Source organism: Plasmodium vinckei, assembly GCF_900681995.1.
Source record: "Plasmodium vinckei vinckei genome assembly, chromosome: PVVCY_14".
Lineage (NCBI taxonomy): Eukaryota > Apicomplexa > Aconoidasida > Haemosporida > Plasmodiidae > Plasmodium > Plasmodium vinckei.
The window spans coordinates 279,213-304,650 of record NC_051306.1 but is presented as its reverse complement, the minus strand read 5'-3'; the positions used below and the strand labels follow the sequence as shown (position 1 = coordinate 304,650).

Sequence of the window (25,438 nt, the reverse complement as noted above, 5' to 3'; positions counted from 1 at the left end):
TTCTTCTTTCATACAATATCACAGAATGAGAAAATGTATACACTTAATAAGTATGCTATATATTTTTAATTTTTTTTGCATATTCTTAAAATATTTTTTAGACAATCAAATACAGGAAAAAAATAACTATACACATGCCATTATATTAAGTTACATATACACACAAATATAAGATAAAAAATATATAATATGGATATAATTGGATTAAGAAAGTCCAAATAAATATAATACTCCTTTTATTTATTAATAAATGTAATTTTTTTCATAATATATATTTTTTTAATTTTTCTTTTAAAGGTGTGCCTTTTTAAATATTTGTGATTGCTCAAGGGAGAAAAAAATTAAAAATAATTCAAGAGCTGAGAATTAAAATAATTTCATTAAAAGTAAGAAAAATTAAAGTAATAATGAATTCTTTAAATCAGTGTTTATAAATGTTCGCAAAAGCTCATGAGAATAGGAATTAAAAAATGAAATAAAAATTATAAAATATTTTACTAGGGGAAAGGATATATTAAAGTATCTAAAAGGCAATAAATGATAGAATATATCAGCATGTGAATTACTTAGTGTTCATTTTATATGAAGTTGTTTTTTTTATAATAAAAAATATTTATAAATAGTAATATATATATGACACTTATGTGTGCATATTTATTTGCTTATTGCATAGCTAATAAAATAGTATTTTCCATTTGATGGAGCATTATTCCATTCTTTTCTTTGATTTATTAAAAATGAGGATGAAACATCATTATTTACACATTCATTGTGTATTTATATTAGTTAAAAATTTCAAATAATTTTCCGTTAAAGGGGATGTAAATATGTATGCACATTATTATTTCTTATGCATATAACTATAATAAGATTTTTGATTAATATGAATCTTAAAATAGATATTGTGGCTACTATTCGATAGTGAGCAATAATAAGACTAAAAATAAAGGGACGTAGTGAGGGTGTGCAAAACATTGTAAAATGTAGAAAGGTATATGAAATGGATAAAATTTAGAAACATCTACCAAAATTAGCAAAAATTAGGAAATTAAATAAAATTAAGTCGAATTATACCAAATCATAGCAAATATCAAACTTGAAAATTATATAGATCGATAAAATTAAAAAGATTTATAAAAAAGTGTGAATGTAACTTAAAAAATTCGATAATTAAGAAATGGTGTTTTAAAAAAATAAAAATTTCCATATATTTAACAATGTATTAAAAATCATATTTTTAAGTAAATAGGAAAATATGCAAATATATGATAACTCGCGTAATGGGAGGTTATGTTTTGTTTATTGTGTGATTTGCTTCTAATAGGGCTTGCTTTTTTTTTATATGAACAATATGTTGATATCTGAAATGGTCATAAAGTATACTACTTAAATAACGGGTTTCGCATGGTTAAAAGGGATTGTTCATATGTTTTGATATCCAAATTTTTACAATATTGTTTTTGATTTATATCTGTAAACGAGAATTTCGATTTTGCATATTCAAATTGGTGAATTTCGTCTATATCAATTTCTCCACAATTTTTGTCTCTACAGCATTTATCATTTAAACAATGTTTACACTTAAATTTGTTCATACAATTTAATGATAATGGTGATTTATCTTCTTCTAATTCATAAAATGTAATAAAATTTTTACAGGTGATTTTTTCATATATTTTGATTATCAAATGCTTGATAATTATAATTGTCATTCTGAGACAATTGAAGGTATCATTTATTGTGAAGACAATATTTTGTAATGCATAAAATAACATAAGTAGATGTATATGTATATTATTATATACATAATGATAACAGAAGAAATTAAAACTATGTTCATATATATCTCTATATACATATATATTATAATAAATTGATAAGATATATAATCCCATAACTAAAACATAATGAGCAAATATATAGCAGAATAATTTATAAAAAATACCATACATTGTTAATATAACACTAAACTTATTATTGTCCTTTATAAATAATTTTAATATAAATAATGATAAGACAATAATTGATATTACAAATAATTCTCCAAAAAATGAATAAACAGCATATCTATATATTTTATTCATTTCTATATAAATATAATTCATAACATATTTGTCGTCTATTAAATTTACAATATCTATTTCTCTTACATATTTGTTTAGTTCAATGTTGTTTTTTTCGATCTGTGTAGCATAACTTATATCGATATTATCATCGTTTTGATTGTTAGTATGATCACCTCGATTTATGATTGCCTTATTGTCATTATACTTTTGTCCAATTTTATAAAGCATATCTAAATATTTTTGCTTATTTTGGTTATTTTTAAACACATCAATATGGCCCATATTAAATAATGTGTTAAAATTATTTGCCATGTTATTTTTACTTTCTAATTCATTTTTAATAACATTTTTTAAATTTTCATATTCCATTAAATGCATATTTTGAATATCCATTCCATTTTGATTACTTCGGGTATGTGGAAAATATGAAATTAAATAAATTCCAATCATTATATTAATAAACAATGACATTAGTCTTAAATATAATGCAAGCTTCTCTTTATGTCTTTTATCATCTTTATATATCATTTCGGATGTATAATAATATGCATCATTATAATAAGACATTTGTCTAGATAGTTGTTTTTCGTCTTTAAACATGTTTTTTTCTTCATTTAAATTTTCCATTGATAGCATAAAATAAGAGGATATATTATTAATGCTTCTTTTAAGTCTATCATTATAATTGCTATTCATCGATGAAATATTATTTCTTTTAATTTTTTCTCCTTTTTTATTTTTTTTTTTATATTTACAAGTTTTTTTATGTGTTATTTTTTTTAATTCCAAAGATTGATTTGAGTCTAGCTTTTGCTTTGCAAAATCTTTATCTATATAAGCATCGTCTTCGTTTATTTTTAGAGAAAAATCTTTGGTAATCCCTTTTTCATAGCCTTCAGTGCTATCGTTTTCATCAGTTTCATCGTCGTAATAAACATCATCTTCTTTTTCATCATCGTCATATTCTTTATCTTCTTCGTCCGATTCCTGTTCATCATAATTTTCCTTATCATTTTCGATGTCACAATATTTATTATTTATATAATAATCATAATCTTTTTCATTGCACTCATTAAAACTTACCTTTTTGTCTAGAAATTTATTTTCTAAATCATGACTTTCCAATAATTCATATCTATTATAATCTTCCTCATAATTATTATCTTCTTTAAGTACATAATTGCTAATAAAAGAATATATTGTTAATAAGTTACTTTCATTATTTTCATTAGCCTCTATATGTTTTTTACTATCGCTTTTATCGAAACTGGTAGCATTATCCATTTCTTCTCTTCATTTGCTTCGTTATATACATACATAAGGATACAGACAAATGTATTTACTTATAGTGCATATGTATATATAAATGCATAATATACACATTACACTATGAAATTTCTCCCTTTACTTTTCATATTTTTTTTTATCTAATTTTATATTAATATTTCCAATTTAATATAAATATTATATTTAATAAAAAATAGACATAAAAAAAAAATTAAAATAATAAATTGATATTAATTTCGCTGTAAATTGCTACGAATTAATAATAAATAAATACGAAGCGCAATATAGAATATCGTGTAATTTTCTTACTAAAAAAACGAAAAATATAGTGAATTAAATTAATGCACAAAAATGCATCCCAAAATTTACGATCCTATTTTTTTTTATACCTACATATATAAAGTATAAATAATTATTAAAACAAAGAAAAAAAATATTTTTATGTATTTAATTTAAAAATATGAGAAACAAATTAAAGTGACATGCAAATGCTGTCTATATATTCCCCCCTTCACTATATATAAATATTTTAATGTTCAAATTATTTTTTATAATTAAAAAAAAAAAACATCAAATGAAAACGACATTCGTTTATTCTACTACGCACATATGGGAAAAGATGAAATAAAAGGTAATGCAAAGACTCATTGTTGTTACTTTTTTATGAAGTGTATAGAGGTGAAACATTGGTAAAATACGGAATGTGTATTTTTTCAATATCGACATAGTTTTTACTATTAATTTTTATTTTATTTATTTTTTTGTGTTATAATTTTTATATGAAATTGAGTTGAACAGTATTTCGCATGCTTTAATGAATATGTGCAATGAGGGAATAATATATCCTATTTGATAAAATTGAATATCAAGGGTATACCAAACATTATTCCTAATGTTTTAAAATGATATGTTTAATATGGTTAATTTTTTAACATTTTTTATTTTCGATTTGTGTATATGGTTTGAATTATTTTCAACTGGTAAAAGGGTATATAGGGTGAATAAATAGAGAATGAAAACTCATGTTAATATATGCAAACAAGAAAGTAACATTTGAAACTAGGTATCTTGTTCAACTAAATATAAATTGTGACAGTATATTATATTACCATTTTATTATGATGATTATTTTTTTAAACGTAAATACTACAATGATAAATAAAATATTTTTTATGTTTTTATGACAAATGGTAAATATTTAACTGAAAGAACAATATATTGTAACATAATACTAGGAAAACAACCAAAAAGACAATAGGGTTACAATGCAAACATAAATATATTTGCAGTTAGAATATGAGGTAAATTCAAGTGAATATATTTATTTTTAAAATATGTCATAAATTTTCCATAAATAAAAAATATTACAATATTGAAATATAAAAATTATATATATTTTATACAACATTTATTATTTATTAAAACATCACAAATATTCCATAAAAAGACAAATGAAAAAAATAAGTGTATTCCTATTATGCACATATAATATGTGCATACAATATATAATATTACTATTTATTAGATAAATTTGATTGTATGCTTTCAACCCTTAGCACACACACACCCACAAAAAAATACATATACTATTTGTTCTTTTTTACACAATGTGTATCATAAAAAAATATTCATATGTTTTGAAAAAATAAATACAAATAGAAATGTTTCTATTTATATTTTATAAATATTTTGTTGATAGAAAAAATCGATGTATGCATTTTATTTTTTATAATACGATTGTTTTATTGGCATTATTTTTGGAAAATTAGCATTGCATATTCTTTGGTATTTGGAGTAGTAGGCAATTATTTTTTGTGTAAAAAATAATAAAAAAAAGATTGATAGATTTTGTTCGTCGTAAAATTAAAATAGTGATAATTTATATTTTTCTTTATAATTAATTTGTTCAATATTATGATTATTCTCCATTTTATTTTGTAGCATTATCGTTTGCTAATTTTATCTTGAAATTTTAATTTTTTACACATTTTAATATAATAATAAATGTAAGAGAAAAGATGGACAGCATTTCCTCATCAAATAATGATATAAATTCAGAGGAAGAGAATGGATTTATTGGTTTCGAAAATGGGAATACCCAAATTTGTAAAGAAGGAACAATAAATGAATCATGTGAAACTCAAAATAATAAGTAAGTTTTATGTAATTATAAATTTATGGAAATATGCACAAATGAATTATTTACATTTAATATATTCCAACTTTGTTATATATGGTTATATACATGAGTATATATGATAATGGCAATTCGTTGAAAAAATGTTTATTCATTAATGATACATATTTGGTTTAATTTTTTAGAACATATAGATGTGCATATTGTAGCAGAAAAGTGGAAGATGTCCTGATATGCTCATGCAAACATTTAATGTGTCTAATATGCGCAAGTTTGCAACTACAAGAGAAATATAATAAATTTATGAAAGCATGTTCTAGTGCAAAAATTATAGAAGAAAAAAATGTAAACTATAAAATAAATGAAAGTTTTAGAAATTGCATAGATATAATAGATAAAATGAATGATGATAAAATCGAAGATGTATTAAAAAAGGAAAAAATAGGTTATGTTACATGCAATATATGTAATATTAAAAATAAGCTTACGATAGATACTCTTGAACTTTTGACAAAAGTTGGATTATTTTCACCTGATGTTTTAAATATTCATACATTTTATTTTAATTTAATTGGAAATAATAATAATAAAAAAATAAAAGGATTGACAGAAAGTTATGTTAAACAATTAAGTTTAGAATATGAAGAATCATATAATAATGATTTATCAAATAGTAAAATATTAAAAAATGATAAATCAAAACATTTACCAGTTTCAAATAATAAATATAATTATCTCGAAGAATATACAGATGACCTTGATAGATATTCATATATATGTAATATATGCTCATTTAATGAAGCAATAATATATTGTAATGATTGCATTGAATATTTGTGTGAAAATTGTTGTAAAAATATTCATGAAATAAATACACCAAATGGTATTAATAGAAAAACCACCCCTCATGATTATTATAAAATAGATAAAAAAACTATAAATCTTAAAAAATTAGTAAAGCCACCAAAAATGTTTTTAAATATAACAAAAGAAGACATTGAAATTATTGATAATACAGATCGAGATAGTTTTGATGGGTATTTTTCAGAAAATGGTGAAAATAAGAAAAATACGAAGACAAAAAATTTTAAAGTGGATGGGGGTGATGATTCTGATTTTGATAATTATGATGAGAAATATTTCTATGAAAAGCAGAAAAAAATGATGGAAAAACAAAACAAAAAAAATAATAATATAAAACTTTCACATAAACTAAATAATTTAGTGGAAAATATGAAAAATGAAAGTAGTTATGACAGTGAGCATTCAACATTAGATGGGACACTTGGATCTATTAGTGACATAGGTGCAAATCTTTTAAAGAAAAAAAAGAAAAAAGGAAATAGACACATACACAAAAAAAATATCCATAGATCCAACATAAAATATGGCGACCATTTAAATGGAGAAACAAAAATGTTGGAAAAAGGAAAAAAAAATAAAATAGGGAATATGAACAAAGAAGAAAGTATATTTGTATTTTCAAATGATGAAATGTCTTCTCGAGTTGATATTAGTTCTAATGAAAGTTCCATAAATTCGTGTGATAGTTATGATGGAGAAATATGTATAAGAAATATAAAAATGGAATCCATAAAAAAAAAAAAAAAGAAATAGAAAATATTTCGTTAAATAATGATATAGTTGGTAATAAAAGCATTACAAGTATTGAAAATATAAGATGTAATCATCATTATAATTATCCTATACAATATTTTTGTCATACTTGTTGTACTAAATGCTTTTGCTCAGAATGTGCTATTAATGGCATACACACTCCTCAATGTAATATAGAAAATATAAATGCAGCTTTTATAACAGTTTTAAATAATTATTTAATTCAATGGAATGAAATTATTAATGAATTAATGAATGATTTAGAAGTAAATTTTTATGAATCCCTTGAAGATACTAGAAATGATTGGTCTTCAGTGTTAAGCGAATGTTATTATAATATAAGCAGTAAAATAAATTATATAATTAATAACATGCATAAAATGGAAAAGGATATATTTAATCAACTTGATACATATATGGAAATTTTCAAAAAAGACAATTTAGACTATGTTGAATTATTAAGTGCCAAATATGATGATATTGAAAATACTATAAGCATAATCAGAGCGAATAAATTTCAAAAAAACCCAATTGATTTAATTAAATTTTATAATAATAATATTAATATAATAGACAGAACTCTTATGTTAAATAAAGATTTTAAACCTATAGAAGATTTATCAAAAATACGAGAAAGTAAAATTTTTTATATGGATTTATATACTTCTCAAATAATTAGTTACCTTAAGCATTTACAAGTTTTTTTATCCTCAAACTTTTTAGCCCCACCTATTAAATAATCTCAATTTTTTAAGAAAACTGAATTATGAAAAATGGGTATAAGACTTCCATACACGCATACATCGACATGTGCTTTCTCTACATGAGGTTTTATCTTTTTTTTCAATTTCTTAATGTATATAGTTTGTATCGATTTGTTATTTTTCTTTATTTGTTTACAAAAATATCTTTACGTGTGCATATGTGGACACAGATTCACTGCAATTTATTAGCTATGTATGTGTATACATGCATATTTTTTTCATCGTATCTTTAATATGTTTCGAAATTTACTTTTTATACTTATTTCTACATAATTTTATTATTAGTATTATTACAATTTTTGTTTATATTAGTTTTGATACTTTTTTATATGATTTTTTTCATTAAAATTGGAAAATTATTTGGTAGATTTATACAATTTGAACTTTCAAAAGTAGCCCCTTTTATTTTTTTGTAATATGAAAATTTAATATAAAATAGTTATAATAAATTAAAAAAAAAAAAAAAAAGTAAATTTATAACATAAACAAGTTTAATGAATGCGAAAAAAAATTAATATTTCTTTCTATCGTTTTTTTCTATTATATAGCTATTGCCATAAATACCGTTACCATTGCTTACATTTACCTTCTAGCTTTATTTTTTTTGTCTCCAAAAATATAAATTAAATTTAAAAAAATATTTATTATATTTTTTTTTGTTTTGTACATGAATGAGTTAAAAAAACAATATAAATAAGATGACACGGATGCAAAATTTTACTGATTTAATAAAAATGAAAAAAATATAAAAAGGTATGAAAATATAAAAGTTTGAAAAAAGAAAGTATATACGTCCCTTCAATTCGATCTAAAGAGAGATAGCTAAACAAGCATATAAAATAAACAAGTAAATTTATATTATTATTTATACAATATAAGCGTACACTTTATTTATATATGCCATATCCAAATACTGTATGCGTATTATTGTGCATAAATTGATGACAACTAAGGATATGATGACTAAAATAGTTTTTAACAAGATATATAGAGGATAGCTATGGTAATTTGTTTTCAAAATGCATAAAGATAACATAAGAAGTTCAAATAGTATTGAAAGTGAACAAATATATGGAGATGAGCAAAATAAAAAGATGAACAAATCTGAAAGTTATGATTCAGACAGTAATAAATCAAAAAAAAGTACCTTATCAGAATCTTCAAGTGAAGGAGAAATAAAAAATAATAATTTGAAAAAAAAAAAAGGATCTCACAATAATCGAAAACACCCATACGATAAAAGAGAAATATCTTGTGAAAGAACAAGTCGAATTGATAGGAAAAAAAAAAGGGATAGAAGTATAGAATATAGTAAAAAATACGCTAACAATAAATTAAACAAACATAGTAGAGATCGCTCATATAGTGATGAGAGTTCCGACAGTCAAAGCATAGGAAAACGGTATAGTAATAATAGTAGCAGTGATAGTGATTATAATGGGCATAAAAAACGACGTGTTAGGCACAAGCATTCTAATAGTAGCGAAAGAGAAACAGATAATCATTTTGATTATGAACATTGGAATGATAGGAGGGATAAATATAAAAAAGAAAAACGTGATGAGAGAAAAATAAACATAAGAGATAGACATGATAGGGGAATGAAGGAAAAATATGATTATAAATATAAACGATTTGAAAAAGAAAATCGTAGTAAAAATAATTATAAAGATAGGAGTCATTCAAAAAATAGATATAATAATTTTTATGATGATAATAAAAAGCGTGAAAAAGATAGTAAACATAAATACAGGAAATATGATGATAATGTATCAAAACATGATAAAAGAAAAGGTGATCGATATGATAATAGTAGCGATGAATATGTTCGAAAAGAAAAAAAAAAAAGTTTCAAGGACAGCAATGATGAATATAACAAAACAGAATATTATGAAAACAATGATAATATAAAAAACGATAAAGAAATAGAAAAATCAAATGAAGAAAAAAATATAACTTCTGATAATAATGTTCGAGAAGGACAAAATTTCAATCCATCAGGTTTGTTAGCACAAAGCAAAGATTATAAAAATGGTGTGGAATTGAAATATACAGAAAGCATAGATTCTGAAATGCCAGACAAAAAATGGAGATTATACGTATTTTTAAATACCGCCACAGAAGAACCTCATGGTAATAAAATAAAAAAAATGCAGATTTTACAAAAATGGTTGTACCAATTAATGCATATATAATCGTATTATAAATTCATATATGTTTATTGTATGTTTGTCTGAAAAAAGTAATTTACTAGTATAAATGCTTATATTTTTTATTGTGATTTATTATTTTACAGAAATATTGCGTATTCATGAGAAGCCCTACTATTTAATTGGGAAAGACGAATTAGTAGCAGATATAATATTAAGGAATATGAGTATATCAAAGCAGCATGCTGTTATTCAATTTAAGAAACATGAAAATAAAATTTTGCCTTTCCTTATTGATCTGAATAGTACAAATGGATCATATTTGAATAACGAGAAAATTGACCCAAATAAATTTTACGAATTAAGGTAAGTTTAAAATTTAGTATATAACGCAAATAAAATATAATATACGAATTTGCACATAAATGTATAACGTTGTTTTATTTTTCATAGAGAAACCGATCTTTTGAGATTTGGAAGTTCAGGAAGGGAATATGTTTTACTTTATGATTCATATGAAGCGCCCACAAATGAATAATTTTCAATTTCCTACTCAAACAAAAAATAGGAAAAGAATAAAAATATGGGCATATATAATTATAAATATATTAATATGGTATAAATATTTTTTTTAAGTATTTTTAATTAGCAGTTTATGAATATTTATTTTTTTTGTGTCTAAAATATTGATACATTGTATGCTATATATGTGTTTGATGTTATGGAAAATGTTTCATTACCAATTGTTAAATATGTATGTACGTGTGGACTTGTGTATTTGATTAAAGCAAATCTTAAGTTCATACGCAACGTTAGAGTTTATAGATCGAGCATATATTGTTATATATTTTCGAGCTTGCTAAGTGTTAATAATAAATAAATACAAATTAACAACATAAAAAAACATGTATAAAGCATTATGCCGTTTGAATAATTCTATAAGATTAACCAAAAAGATTTACAACAGTAAATGTAATAACTACTAACATTTTTTATATGTTATTAAAAAAACATATTTTTATTTTTTTTAATTTAAAAAAGGTTTTTTTATACATAAAAAAAATTCAAATAACTTCATCAGAAATAAAAATTATGCACACAAATGGTTAACCATAATAAACATGAATATAAAAATTTGAACAACATTTAAAAACATTTTTTTCATACAAAAAAAATATAAACATATATGGGGAATAAATAAAAATCAATTAATAATGATAAAATAAATATTTATGTATGAATTAAGAAAAAAATTCACTTCTTTTATTTAAATGTTTACAACACAAAGGAATATATTATTAAAGTATTTTATAATATAAAATACATAATTAATTATCATATTTATAAATATTCATATTTTCAAAATTATAATTTAAATCGTCTATAGCTTTTGTTATTTCATCTATATCATCAATATTTATATCGTCTGAGTCTTGATCCGTTTTGGAATTTTGTCTGTTTTTATGATAATTTAGGTTTATATCATTATCATGATTATGGTCATCTTTGTTCATATTAGCACTACTCACAGAATTTTTTTTATTTAAATTGTTAAGAGGTAATTGATTACCATTGTCTAGTATATTTTCTACACTATTATTTTTATTTGCTGTTTTATTATTTTTCCTTTTCTCTGGATTATTTAATATGTTGGATTCGCTCTTTTTTATTTCGGGATTTTTTAATTTGTCGTCATTATGTTCATCACCAAATGACGTGGAATTTTTTTTTGTGTTTATTTTTTCTTTTTTATTTGCTTTTAACACATTCTTATTTTCTTCTGCACAATTGGCATTTGTTTTGCTCACATTTCCCGTAATATTATTATTTTTATCGGATACATTTGGATAAGTTACTTTATTATCATTAAAATTAAAATCAAATTCGTCAAAAATTTTATCAATGTTTTTATTGTTATTATTGTTGTCTTTCTCTTCTTGTATATTATTTATAGCAATTTCTTTTTCTTTATCGGGAATAAATCCCATATTATTATTATTATTTTTGCCAGCATTTATCGTATCATTGTCAATACCATCAATAGAAATAGAATTTTTAGAGGCACTTTTACTCATACTTTCTGACTTTTTAGCCCCTTTAGGTATATCATTATGGAAGATATGTTCTTTTTCAATATTTATTGAGTCATTCCAATCGTTCTGTACAATATTATCAATGTTAAGTATGTCCAAGTTACTATTTTTTATTTCTGCATTATTAAAATTATTTTGATTGGTTTGACTTTTTTGATTTGGAATGTTATTTTTATTTGTAAATAAATAATCTAATTGATCTTCTAATATCGATGCTTTTTTATCAATTTTCTTTTCATTTGCATTATTTTCATTCATTATGTTAGGAATGGTGTTGTCGATAATAGTGGGCATATTTTTATTGGCAACTGGTTGTAACTCTTTCCTATTTAAAACATTATTATTAGTAAAATTATCTTGGCGTGGTTGTGGAATATAATTGCTGGCTGTTTTGTTGTCGTTATTAACTATTTCTTGCTCTTTTTCATCATTAAATTTAAGTTCGTTAAATACGCTATATATATCATCTATTTCGTTATTTTGTTTCGTTTGTGTAGGTTCATTTATAGGATTTTCATCGGAAAAAAAAGAAAAAGCATTTTCATTACTATTTAAATTGAAGTTTGAATTATTCATGGAAACCTTATTAATTGTATTAGAACTTTGATTTCCTATGACATTTCCCGCAGAACCCATTTTGTTAAAGCCATCAACAAAACCGTTATTACTAAAAAATAATGTATCATTTGCTCCTACCATATTATTATTATTATCACTACCTGGCTTATCATTTGTTGGTATGTTTTCTGTATTCCATGGATCAAATTTGTTAAAAATTATTTCATCCATATTTGGTAATGAATTTTTTTTCTTTTTTCTTTTTTCTTTTCTATTTTTGTCTTTTTCCCTTGATTTGGTTGCATTATACATTTTTTCTTTTTCTTTTTGGAGCTCCATTTCTTTTTCCTTCTCAATTTTCATTTTTTCAAAAATGCAAATTTGATCATTAATATAAAGTAGTGAATTCAAAGTAACGGAAATATTAATATTTCCTTTGTAATCCGATAATTTATTGATACTAAGTAAAATTTGATCTGTATATTTTGATATAACATCTATACATTTATATTTTTCACTATCGTTATTATCCATATTTTTAATTTCTTTTAAAATTTTGATAATATTATTTATTTGCGATAAATTTAATGGTAACTCATGTAAAATATTATCATCCGAAAAGGATGGTGAATTTTCAGCATTTTTTACAAAAAATTTCTCTGATTTTTTTATTATAGGAAATGTAATTCCTTTTTCTTTTAAACTTCTATATTCCATAAAAAATGTTGTAGCTACATGCTGGTATAGTATAAATGAATCATGCCATAATTGTAGCATAAATAAGATTTTTCTTTTTATAAAATGAAGTCTTGGATCAGTGGCGACTCCAGGGTGTATTATTGGAACGATAAGAAATTTTGATAATTTTGATTTGACATTTTTTGTTATTGATTTTTTTAATGTAGTTGTCTTTAATAATGAACTTATTTTTTTCATAAAGCTTTCATCAATAAATCGTATAAAAAATAATCCTAAGTTCTTAACACAGAAATTTAAAAATTCTAAGGATATAACTACTTCTTCAGGTACATGTTTTTTTTTTAATTTTTTTCCAATAACTTTAATTGTATAAATGATTATATTTACTTTTTCTTGCATATATGTTAATACATTATATGCTCTATATATATCTAAAAATATTATATCATTTAAACAGTTTATATTTTTATCATTGTATTTTAACATTTCATTTGAATCAATATTTCCATGATTTCTTAATAGATTATCAAGGCATGTATAATATGTTTCATCACTTGTTATATTCCTTAAATTATTTATTTCACTCATATAGTTATTACCAAATCCTTTTATTTGATATTTTTCATTTGTTACTTCTTTATTATTTAAAATATTTTCTAAATTTGAGCTACTAATGCTATTCGGATTTGATGTTTTAGAACCATTGTTACCATAAGTACTTATGTTGCTTTTATTTGCTGCATCATTTCCATATGGATTATTATTATTGCTGCTATAAGCATTTGCTCCTTCACTATTCCTATGTCTATTGTTATATATATTATTTTCATAATTACGGAAAAAATTAAAATCATCTTTTCCTTTATTGTTGTTATCATTACCAAAAAAACTTTTGACATTTGCCATATTGCTCAAATAGCTTATCCCTTTTGAGAAACTTCCATTTCCTGCTTGTTTATCGTGAAATGTATTACTTACTGAAAATCGTGATAAACCTTTTCCATTAAAATTATTGCCTCCATTAAATCCGGCACTATTATTTGAATTATTAATATTGCTCATTAAGTTACTAAGTGATTTAATACAATTAGTTGACAATGTGCTAATATTTGAACTATTGAATAATTTCATTGACTTTTTTTTTCCGAATTTAAAATTTCCATCAGATGACTTCCTTTCAGTATTTGGTGGCATTCCACCTCCTACATTTTCATTATATTTCCAATTTGAATTATTTCCCTTTGGGAAATTACTTACGTTTAAATTTTTATCATTTGTTATCACATTATTATTATATATATTATTTGGTGCCCTTATATTTATTTTATTATCCTTTGTATCCTTTCGCTTTCTGATTCCTCCGCTATCCATTCTTTATTTTTGACATATAGATCTAAGTATTTGTTTTTTTTATAATAGTATTGATTAAATTGTATATTGCGCATAGGCACAAACTTCCGACATAGACATATATATAATTCAGTCTTAAATATGCATTAAAACAACTATTTATAATAATTCTTGATTAAAAAAATTTTTAATATTTACGATTTGATCGTATACAAATTAACATTTAAATTTCTCTTAAAATAGAAATACAGCAAATTTATGCTCGTTTTTTGGTACTTTTTTAATTTATTCTTGGGTATATTTTTTTTTTGGAAAAACAATTGCTCATTAAAAGTTAAAAAAATATATATAAATAAAATTAACTGATTTCTGTATATGAGATGTAGTACTGTTTGCGTATTACTCTGGAATTAAAGAGATCAACAAACAACAATAAATTATCTCTGGTCATTTCATTGAAGATAATATAACTAATCAGCCAGTTTTTGGAAGTTCTTCACAATTAGGATGGTAATTTAATCATTTCAATCAATAAGAGACATTAATTATGTATAATACTCATTGATGATAAAGGTTAATAATTGATAATATACATAACATGTATATATAATCATTAAATTTTATGCAAAAAAAATCATGTATATAAAACCCTTATTTTGTGTTTAATAGAAAAAATAATTATATAATTAAAAGGATATAAATATAATTTTTTAAGTTAAATTAAGCCTCCCCACGAAAAAAAAAAACATATATTACATATTTTTAATTATAAACTTTCTTCTTTAGAATTTGTGCAAAATAAAATATCTATTATAAAAAATATTAAAATTCCTCATCGATAATATAAAACGTTTAAATGGAAAAAATCATTATTTATAAAAAAAAATATAAATGATGAAATTAATGAATATATATATATGCATATAATAAAGTAATATTACTTAAATTTCCGAAATGGGCTAGCATTCATATAGAGCCCCCAAAACAAAATAAAATGAATAAATATATTTATGTATATATAATTATTATTTATTTATAAAATAAATAATTGAAATTGTATTTTTATTCTAGTTATTATTTTTTTTATGTTAAAAATAGAAAAAAATAGTAGTAAATTAAATAGATAATAAAATAAAGTCAAAAATGAAAGAAAAAAAATAAAATTTTAATACTTCTATTTTTTTATTATTAATTTTTCTAACTTTATGCACACATCCAATATTATAGGAAAAAATGTATTATGATGAATAAAAAATAAGGAAAAAAAATCCATAAAAGAATTGTAAAAAAACAAAGCAAAAAAACAGGAAAAAACGGAAATATAACAAAATTGTAATAAAAGGCAAAGTTATAACAATACACGATATAGGGTATATAAATTTTGTATTGGGGTGATGATATACAACAATAATAAACCAATATATAAGTAATATTAAGACAATATAAAAACACCAATAAACAAATTCCAAATAATGATAAAATAATAATTGACTGATACAAGAATGGCGAAACGCCAACTATAACAACACAATCCAAAAAATTTTATAAATATATTAGAAATATAGATATATGTTGCATATATATATATTTGTGAATAACATATTGATATGCTTATAATTTATTTGTAATAATAAAATTTTAAATTGCTATCTTAAATTAATATTGGTTGAGGATAAACTGTCGTTTTTCATATAAATTAAAGAATGCATAACCGATCAAGGATAGGCAAATAAAAATATATTAACATCCAATTGAGCTTGCAATTTAGTTTATCAATTCAATTATTCATATATTTATCTTATTTAATAATTAAGTATAATTTGATATACAAGTTTTTAATTTTTTTTCACAAATAATTAGAACAAACTATTTCGTTCTCCATTTGGGTGTATTTACGTGCCCACATAATATTAACACAGTAATAATAATAATAATAATTGCAGTGTTATGTATTGTACAAGTTTATTAAAGACATCATACATAAGCAAATGCAAGATCATATATGCTTATACGTAAGAATGGAAAATATTATATATATTTCTTATGGCATTGGACTTTGAATATTTTATAAATTAATTAGTGCTTAATAGCATAATATAAGGTTATTTTTCTGAGGAAAATAAAAATGCTTTGACAACAAACGAAGAAATAATTCTTTTCTTTTATCTTTTTTTGGTATATTTGGAAAAAAAACAAATAATATGCATTTAATGTTGTCTTATGCTAACTTATATGCATTTTCTTAAATGCATAATAAGATGAATATTGTGGATGGATTTTTTAGTCCTAGCATAAAATGGATGTTATTGAAAACATATATATTTACAATAAAATAATAAAACAAAATAAGCACGAGAGTGAAGCGCATAAATAAAATATAATGCTATTATTGTTGTTTCTTCTGTTTATTACGATTTGTAATTATTCGTCTTATTCCTTAATTCCTGGAGGTAAAAGGCTATCGTTTTTGCCTATCCACAGTGGTCATTCGAGACGTAATAATAAAAATAAGATAAATATGATGATGCCTTCATGTAGTTTTATTTACTAGCTACATATTTGTATGCATTGTACATTTATGTGACTTACAATTTTTTTTACATTTTTTAGATAATTATACGAGAAATAAGAATAGGCATTTTAGACCTTATTATAAAAATGAAAAGCGAAAATCGCGAAGTTCCGGGAATAGAAATATTTATAATTTAGTTTGGCTAGACAGCGAACATAAGGATGATAGAGAAAGTGAATGGTTAAATAATAATAACAGTTCTAACAAAGATGGCATGAGTAATGATAGTGATATTATAAGTGATGATAATATTGAAAATGATATCACTGATAACAAAAATGAATCAAATAATTTTCATCGATTCAACGCTTTATATGAAGGGGATGAGGACACTGAAGATGATAATATAACTGACGAAAATGATGATAAATTAGTTGATATAGAAGAATTAAATAATGATGACAGAAAATTAATAGAATCGGAAAGTAAAGTAGAAGATAGTCATAGGTACAATGTATATGATAATGAAATGGTAAAAAAGGATTCAACAGAAATAGATATGGATAAAGCTGATAAAATAGATAGAGAAAAAAGTGGATTGCCTCCATTTGTATATGAAAGTGGAAATGTATTTGATGATAATAAACCTATGGATTATGAACCAGAAGTATATGATTTTAATACATATAATAAATATTTTGATGAATTATGCAAAGAAAAAAAGCCAATAATTGATTCGTACCAATTAGATAAGGATTTATTAGATGACACATATTTTGATGCAAAGAAAGGAGGCCCTAAAACATTTGGATTTAAATTTAAACAAATTCAACCAGTAAGATATCATCAAGGAAGATCATATACATATTTCTTTATGCATTCACACGAAGTTGAATTATCTCCTATTTTTTTAAATGCATTTCGAAGAGTTGCAATAAAGCATTTAAAAGGTGGTAGAGTTACAGCTTTAAGAATACCTGGGATGAAACATGAATATTATTGTATAGTTGGTGTTCGAGAAAATTTTTTTGATTTATCACAAAATTTAAGACAAATAACATTTAAAAATGTCCCAGAAAATGCAGATATGAATAATTATATAACTGGGAAATTTCGAATAAAAGGGCCAATGATAGTTGTAGCAGGGCATATGCAATTACCAAAAAATATTGAAATAATTAATAAAAATCAATATATATGTTATGTTGCTGCCGGAAGTTATTTAGAAATGGATGTCAAAATAGAAAGTATAGAAGAATATGTAATGCCAGAATATGGAGCTCAATCACGAAATAGAGATATATGTAAAGATAATTTTATTCACTTTTGTAGTAGTTGTACACCTGTAGAGCATTTTGGTTTTACTGGGCAAAGACGAGGTATTAATTTAGATATTTTAGGTGAAATTAACATTGTTGAAATGCACACCGATGGATCAATAACTCCGAAAACCGCACTTTTAAAAACTATTGATTATATGTCAGAAAATTTCCAATATATGGAAAATGCTTTGCATAATAATTGTCATTCATGTGAAGATGGATCATTAGAAGAAGAATTCCGAAATCCTGAATTTTATATGGATAAAGAAAGATATACTGATGTGCCATGGAATAAGTACAAAAGTACTTTAGAAGAAGTTGAAGAAACAAAAAGTTGGTTATATAGAAAAGATGTGCATAGGCAATATAATATTGATCCAGAAAGTGCACAATCAAAACAAGAAAGAGAAATTTTATGGCAAAAGAAAAAAAAAATGCAGATGCAAATTAATAAGAGAAGAGAGCAAATCAAAAAAGGTCCTACTACAGAAGAAGGAGAAATTATACCCGATGATGAAAGACATGATTGCTTGTTAGACTGGCCTGTAGACAAATCCGAGAGAAATATGAATCCACCAAGATGGGTCATAGAAAGGCCGCTCGATAAGACACCACATATAGGCCACGAGGAAATTTACGACGAAGGAATTTGAAACATTGGTGTTAAGGAGAAATATTGCTTTAATATTGTCCTAATAGAATAGCATAATTTTAATTATCACTGAAAATGGTTATTAGTTTTTTTGTGTTACTATTTTTAAAGAAAAATCAAATTTTATGTAAATAAACAAATGCTGAAGCTTTTTATAATTTATATGAAAATGCCAATATTTTATTGTCCATTAATAATGACTATAAAATATATCGATTTATATGTGGATAAATTGAGAAAAATAGTGTCGAAATAAACAATTTAAAAAAGCACACACATATAAATATATTTTTTTATATAGTGAAAGATGTTATGTGTCTATTAATAATTAAAAATATATATAATATAATTTTGTTAATATACACCTTTTGTAACATATTTTTTGGAGTTTTATGCATACTTTGTTTTTTGAGACAAATGATTTTATATTCATTTAAGTGAATAAATGAAATATTAACAAACATAAAAATATGCATATATGTTTAAATTCACTATAGCTGTATTGTTTTTATATTATAGTGTTTAATTACATTTTTATTTTATATTTTTTTAGTAATATGCTTGAAAGACATTTAATATACAAAATTTCAATAAAAATATATTTAATTATTTTTTCAAATATATACCCAAAATTTCAACATGTTAAAAAGGTAATAAAATTATTTTTAGTATAAAAAAGTAAATAATTCTTATATGTAAGAATTACAACATTAAAAAAAAAATAAGGAGAATTATGTGTACATTTTAATGATTCGAAAGTTTATTTACCTGCTATTACAATATAATATGCGATGTAAAAAATTTTTTATTTTTAATTTGAATATATGTTTTGCTTTTGAATAAATTATATATAATTTTAGCTTTTTTGTGTTTATATATTTTGGAAATGCTCAATTAGGATATGTTACACTATAATAAAACTGGTTGCGTTTTAAAGCTAACACACTGGCATTTACCAAAATATAAATTAATATGTACATATAAAATGCATTATAAATATATTTTGTTCTAAATTTTATCTCCTTAAAACTTTCCTTTAGTTATATTCGGGCGCAAATGCAATATAAAATTTTTATTAAAGTTTAAAGTATTGATTGGAGAATGTAATTTAAAAAACGCATGGAGAATATCAATTATCCATTCATTTAAAGAAGAGAGAAGAATTTGGACATATAAGTTCATGAATAAATGAACAAATAATAAGAATATATATCTGTGTATATGAAGACCTAATGGATGCTATAAACACATGTATGGGTCTTTATCATTGTTTTTGTTTTCAAATTATCGAAGAGAAAAAAGGGGCCAATTATAAGTATTATTAATATATAAAAATGATAACATTGGTATCAGTTTGCTCTTATTTATTTTATACACATAAAGATTCTATATTAAGTTTGGTGGGGCTAAATAGCGAAAATGGGAATGCAGATCCCCCAAATGGGGAAAATATTCAGAGTAATAAAAAAAAAAGGAAAAAAAAAAAAAAAAATAATAAAGAAGTAAGGTATTTTTCAGATTCGTATATTCGTAAAAAAATGTCTATATTAAGAACATATAGCGATAATGATTTTCACAAAAAATTATACTCTAAAAATTGAAAGACAAAAAAGAGAAAGTACATTTTTTAGTTAATAAGTTAAACCACAGTTTATTTATTATCTTTTATATCGTAAGAAGTTTTTATAATTAATATAAATGTGAAACTAAAAATGTATTTATATTTTGAATATGATTATTATATATAATTCATGATATTTTATATTATATAATTATGTGCGTATTATTATATTTTCCTATATTTTATTTTTTAAGCTTTTAATTTTGATGAATTAAATATTGGCTTTACGTGACTAATATTTCACAATAATTAATAGCAATGTTATATTTTGGAGTTCATATAATATTTTGCGTGTGATAATATTCATAGAAATATTATTTTTTTTTTTTCTTTATTAATTTGAACCTTTATAATTATATTAATATCTCTAAAAATACTATTATTATTTCATTTTTTGTCATAATATTTGGTTCTTCTAAATAAGTACAGTAAAAGACAGTAATTAAAAAAAGAAAAAACGGGGGAAAAATAAACTATTAAAGCTAATATTATTTTATAATTTCTTAGGAATGTGAAATAACTTGTACATAGTCGCATACACCCTATTTAAAATGGGTATTTGGATAGTGATTATTGTATCTATCCATTCTATATATGAGATATTATTTTTGAGTATCTTGTAATTGCATGTCTAAGACTGCGTATATATATTTTTTTGTTTTTTTGTAAGAATAAATTTTAGAATATTACGCAATATAATAATAAAAATATAAAAAATGGACAATTCGGATAATAAAATAAATGATAATGATTCATTAAATATCGATGATTTGAAAAATAAAAAATATATAAATATAGAAATACTTTATGAAAATGATTATAGTTTATATTCCCCATGTATAAATGCTGATGGATCGTTATGTGCTACTTCAGATAATGGTGATATGCTTAAGTTTATATTAACAAATCCAAAAAGGGATGATGAAAATAGTAATTTTTCTACTTCATCAGAAGGAACGGTAGACAGTGATAAAGATTATTTGGGTGTTGAAGATAATGAAATAATTGCAAAATATATAAAAAAACATAAGAATAAATTTTACGCCCAAAAAGAAGTATATGTAAATATGGATTTAACATCAGAGTGTTTATCATCAGATAACGATTATAATTTCTATATATATGATCCAGGTAATGCATATATTTTCTGTACACACTATAATATATATACATAATATGATTAAAACGATTTATTAGATATTTCGGTGAATGCATATTTTTATGAACGAGATGGTTGTGTTTTAGCATATATATTTTTATCGTTTTATGTTCCTTTTCGTCACCATAGTAATGCGAGGGTTGATGCTCATAAATAAGGACAAAAAAATGGAGATATATACTGACGAGTTTGAAGGTCATCCATTTAAAGGAATAAATGATTTGTTGTATGATAAAGATGATAATATTTTATATATTGTTGATTCAGGGAATATGCAAGAAGAAAATAAAAGTAATTTATATTACATAAATAAAGATATCGAAACCATGGTACCAATTAATATTGGAAACATTTCATATATTAATAGTATTTGTTTATATAAAAAAAACAAAAAAACAGTTATATATGCTTGCTTAACTAAAGAAAACCGAATAATACGATTAATCAAAAATGGGAATTCGTATATGAAAGTCGATTTCTTATATTTAAATGGAAATTATTCGCCTGTATATATTTGTACAAATAATATTAACCTTATTATTTTACTCAAAGATTTAAGTGGGTGTGAAAAAAAAGGGAAAATTTTAGAAGTAAACATAAATGGAAAAATTGTTAATTCTGTTTATATTGATGGAAATGAGTTTAATGGAATATGCTATGATTACAACATAAAAAAATATATTTTTATAGAGAAAAACATTATCTATACATATGGAAATAACAAACTAAATCGCACCGCCTAATTATTTGCGGAACAAAATAGCCAAATGAAACAAACAACAAACTAATGAATAAGAAGCAAAAATGATTCCCTCATTTTAATCCAATCTTGCTATGCATTTTTGATGGCGCAAGTGAATTTTCATCTGAGGGATCTTTCATTTCATTTTAACATAATTTATATTGATGCATTTTTATTTTATTGTTTTTATCATTGTTGTAGTTGACCCGTTTTGTCATTCCATTGAGTTTTATATATATTTGATGGATTTTTGGCGGAAGCCCTTAATCTTTTTATTTTTTCTACAACAGCAAATCGTCCAAATCCTTTCTTATTTTAAGCTTCGAATTATTTTGCATATTTAATGTTACAGCCAATTGATTTGAAATATGGGGTTGTTCAGCTAAGCCAGTAGAAAGAAGGGAATTATTAACTGTATCAATGATTTCATCATCAGTTAATTTAAGTATAGTATGTTTTGTTTTGTAGAATCGCAATAGGGATGAATAATATGCATAAGCTAAATATAATAACTGTGTATTTGACATCCAAGTGTTTAGATAATTTGATACATTAGCATTTTTTAGGATATATTCATTTGGGTTTAATTTTTGTATATTTAAATCTTTTATTTGTTGATAAAATAATTCATCTGCTTCATTTAATAAAATAATACTAATACCTTCCTTATTGCTTCGAGCTGTACGTCCAACTCTATGTATATATTGTTCTCTTGATATGGCACAATTTATTTGAATTATTAATGTAACATTTGGATAGTTAACACCCCTTGCACTTATATCTGATGTAAACAAAATTCCAACAGATTCTAATGCAAATCTATTTGATGTTATTTGCCTATATATAGGTTCTTTTTTTCTGTGAATTTCATAAACTGATATTTTTAGCTGATTTTTGAATAAATTAGCATAAAATGATGTAGCTCGAGCTGTTGGGAAAAAAACTAATATCTTATAATTAAACTTATTTAATCTCATATGCTCAACTAATAAATTATATAAAATTATAGTTGTATCAATAGATTTATGAAAAATAACATATTGTTTTAATTGATCATTAGTATGTTTTGAAATATCTTTTATACAATTTAAAAAAAGATAATCTGGTTTACACATTTTTTTTCGTATTTCATCAATATTATGACATAATGTTGCAGATAAAAGAATATTTCTTTTTTTTTGTGGTAAATAAGTTAATATTCTATCTATATCATTTTGATATCCATGACTTAATAATTGATCTGCTTCATCAATTATTAACATTTTTAAGTTTTCAAATAAGGTATTAAATAAATATGTGCATTCAAAATGATCTAACAATCTTCCTACAGTACATATAATAATATCTGGCTTAATTCTTCTTATATTTATTTGATCTTCTCTTCTTTTTACACCCCCAACTAATGTCAAAACATTAATATTATTTTTAAAAGTTAATAATAATTTTGCTTCATTATAAATTTGATTTGCCAGTTCTCTAGTTGGAACTATTATAAGTGTATGAACGCTCATAATTCTATTTTTTATTATATCATCAATTACTAAAAGTAAATATGATATAGTTTTTCCAGTTCCTGTTTTTGCTTGAATAAGTAGATCATTTTTTTTTCTCTCTTTTATTACATTTTCATATATTATTTTTTGAACATCTGTAAAATGTTTATATTTAAAAACTTCTATTAAACTTTTTCTTATATCTTTATCAATCTCGTTTGCTTCTTCTATTGACACATTTTTATTATCATGATTTGTTTTTTCGTTGTATTTATCTTTCTCTGTGATATTAGATTCATTAGATTTATTATTCCATATTAAAGTTTCATTGTCTTTTTCTTTTTGATTTATACTTTCTTTTATTTCATCTTGCACTGTATCAAGATTCGTATTACTTTGTTCATTATTAGTATGATTATTATTGTGAATTCTACTGTATGATATATTTTTATTTATGTATCCCTTTAAGATTTTGTTTTTATTTTCATAAAATATGCTATTAGCCTTACTCACATAGTGTATGTGTTTTTTCTCATTATTAGAGGAAATGAAATGTTTAAAATTGACATGAAAAATTAATAAAATATTCTTAAATTTGTTGCAACTATATTTATTATTAAAAACAACGGAATGGAACATTTTCTGTATCTCCTTATACGTTTTTTTCTGTCTCCCCAATGTAAAATATATAACAATGTTTTAGTTAGTCATATAAAACATCCATAAAAAATATGTATTATATGCTTATGCAAGTTTAATTGTTGTATATATTTTCAATTATATGCATATAATCCCATTCTTCTACATTTAATATATTTCATCTTTTATTTTTTGCTGTAGATATTCTAATTCTCAAAATATGCATACATTTATGCTACATATAATATGATTCCTAATCCGTATATATTTTTTATGATATATATACTTGAGCCCTTATAAAATTATATAATACTAATTTATAAGTACATATTTTGACTTTTTTTTTAACATTTTCAATATCGCCTTTATATTTATAATTATATTTGTTTTGTTCAAGTTTTATATGAATAAATAGTAATATACTGTTTTAATTTTGGGGTGTTCTATATATGCATATATTTGGATTCATTTAGTAATATGTAAAAAATAAAATAAGCTACATTTTATTGTAATCGTTTTTTGAGGTATTTCATCGAACCATCATTATTATATAATAATATATTTTTTGAAAAAAAAA

The 25,438-nt window shown here is 22.9% G+C and overlaps 8 protein-coding genes across 8 annotated transcripts; 5 read left to right on the top strand and 3 right to left on the bottom strand.

The window, feature by feature from the left end:
- Positions 1-1,382: 1,382 nt before the first annotated feature.
- PVVCY_1400820 (conserved Plasmodium protein, unknown function) lies at positions 1,383-3,350 on the bottom strand (the record flags this gene model as incomplete). The annotated part of the gene is made up of 1 exon (XM_008624942.2): positions 1,383-3,350. One exon carries the CDS (start codon positions 3,348-3,350, stop codon positions 1,383-1,385), a length of 1,968 nt encoding a protein of 655 aa, XP_008623164.2.
- Positions 3,351-5,371: 2,021 nt separating this feature from the next.
- Positions 5,372-7,847, top strand: PVVCY_1400810 (tripartite motif protein, putative; the record flags this gene model as incomplete). Its single annotated transcript, XM_037634833.1, has 3 exons — positions 5,372-5,505; positions 5,676-7,057; positions 7,135-7,847. 3 exons carry the CDS (start codon positions 5,372-5,374, stop codon positions 7,845-7,847), a joined length of 2,229 nt encoding a protein of 742 aa, XP_037490879.1.
- A 1,043-nt stretch (positions 7,848-8,890) lies between these two features.
- PVVCY_1400800 (fork head domain protein, putative) lies at positions 8,891-10,559 on the top strand (the record flags this gene model as incomplete). Its single annotated transcript, XM_008624944.1, has 3 exons — positions 8,891-10,004; positions 10,168-10,387; positions 10,475-10,559. 3 exons carry the CDS (start codon positions 8,891-8,893, stop codon positions 10,557-10,559), a joined length of 1,419 nt encoding a protein of 472 aa, XP_008623166.1.
- Positions 10,560-11,349: 790 nt separating this feature from the next.
- On the bottom strand, positions 11,350-14,742 carry PVVCY_1400790 (conserved Plasmodium protein, unknown function; the record flags this gene model as incomplete). The annotated part of the gene is made up of 1 exon (XM_008624945.1): positions 11,350-14,742. One exon carries the CDS (start codon positions 14,740-14,742, stop codon positions 11,350-11,352), a length of 3,393 nt encoding a protein of 1,130 aa, XP_008623167.1.
- A 2,359-nt stretch (positions 14,743-17,101) lies between these two features.
- On the top strand, positions 17,102-19,208 carry PVVCY_1400780 (DNA-directed RNA polymerase alpha chain, putative; the record flags this gene model as incomplete). The annotated part of the gene is made up of 2 exons (XM_008624946.1): positions 17,102-17,216; positions 17,332-19,208. 2 exons carry the CDS (start codon positions 17,102-17,104, stop codon positions 19,206-19,208), a joined length of 1,992 nt encoding a protein of 663 aa, XP_008623168.1.
- Positions 19,209-20,541: 1,333 nt separating this feature from the next.
- Positions 20,542-20,808, top strand: PVVCY_1400770 (conserved Plasmodium protein, unknown function; the record flags this gene model as incomplete). Its single annotated transcript, XM_037634832.1, has 1 exon — positions 20,542-20,808. One exon carries the CDS (start codon positions 20,542-20,544, stop codon positions 20,806-20,808), a length of 267 nt encoding a protein of 88 aa, XP_037490878.1.
- Positions 20,809-21,544: 736 nt separating this feature from the next.
- Positions 21,545-22,730, top strand: PVVCY_1400760 (conserved Plasmodium protein, unknown function; the record flags this gene model as incomplete). Its single annotated transcript, XM_008624947.1, has 2 exons — positions 21,545-21,959; positions 22,117-22,730. The coding sequence occupies 2 exons, from the start codon at positions 21,545-21,547 to the stop codon at positions 22,728-22,730; spliced, it is 1,029 nt and encodes a 342-aa protein (XP_008623169.1).
- A 280-nt stretch (positions 22,731-23,010) lies between these two features.
- Positions 23,011-24,861, bottom strand: PVVCY_1400750 (ATP-dependent RNA helicase DBP6, putative; the record flags this gene model as incomplete). Its single annotated transcript, XM_008624948.1, has 1 exon — positions 23,011-24,861. The coding sequence occupies one exon, from the start codon at positions 24,859-24,861 to the stop codon at positions 23,011-23,013; it is 1,851 nt and encodes a 616-aa protein (XP_008623170.1).
- Between the last annotated feature and the right edge of the window lie 577 nt (positions 24,862-25,438).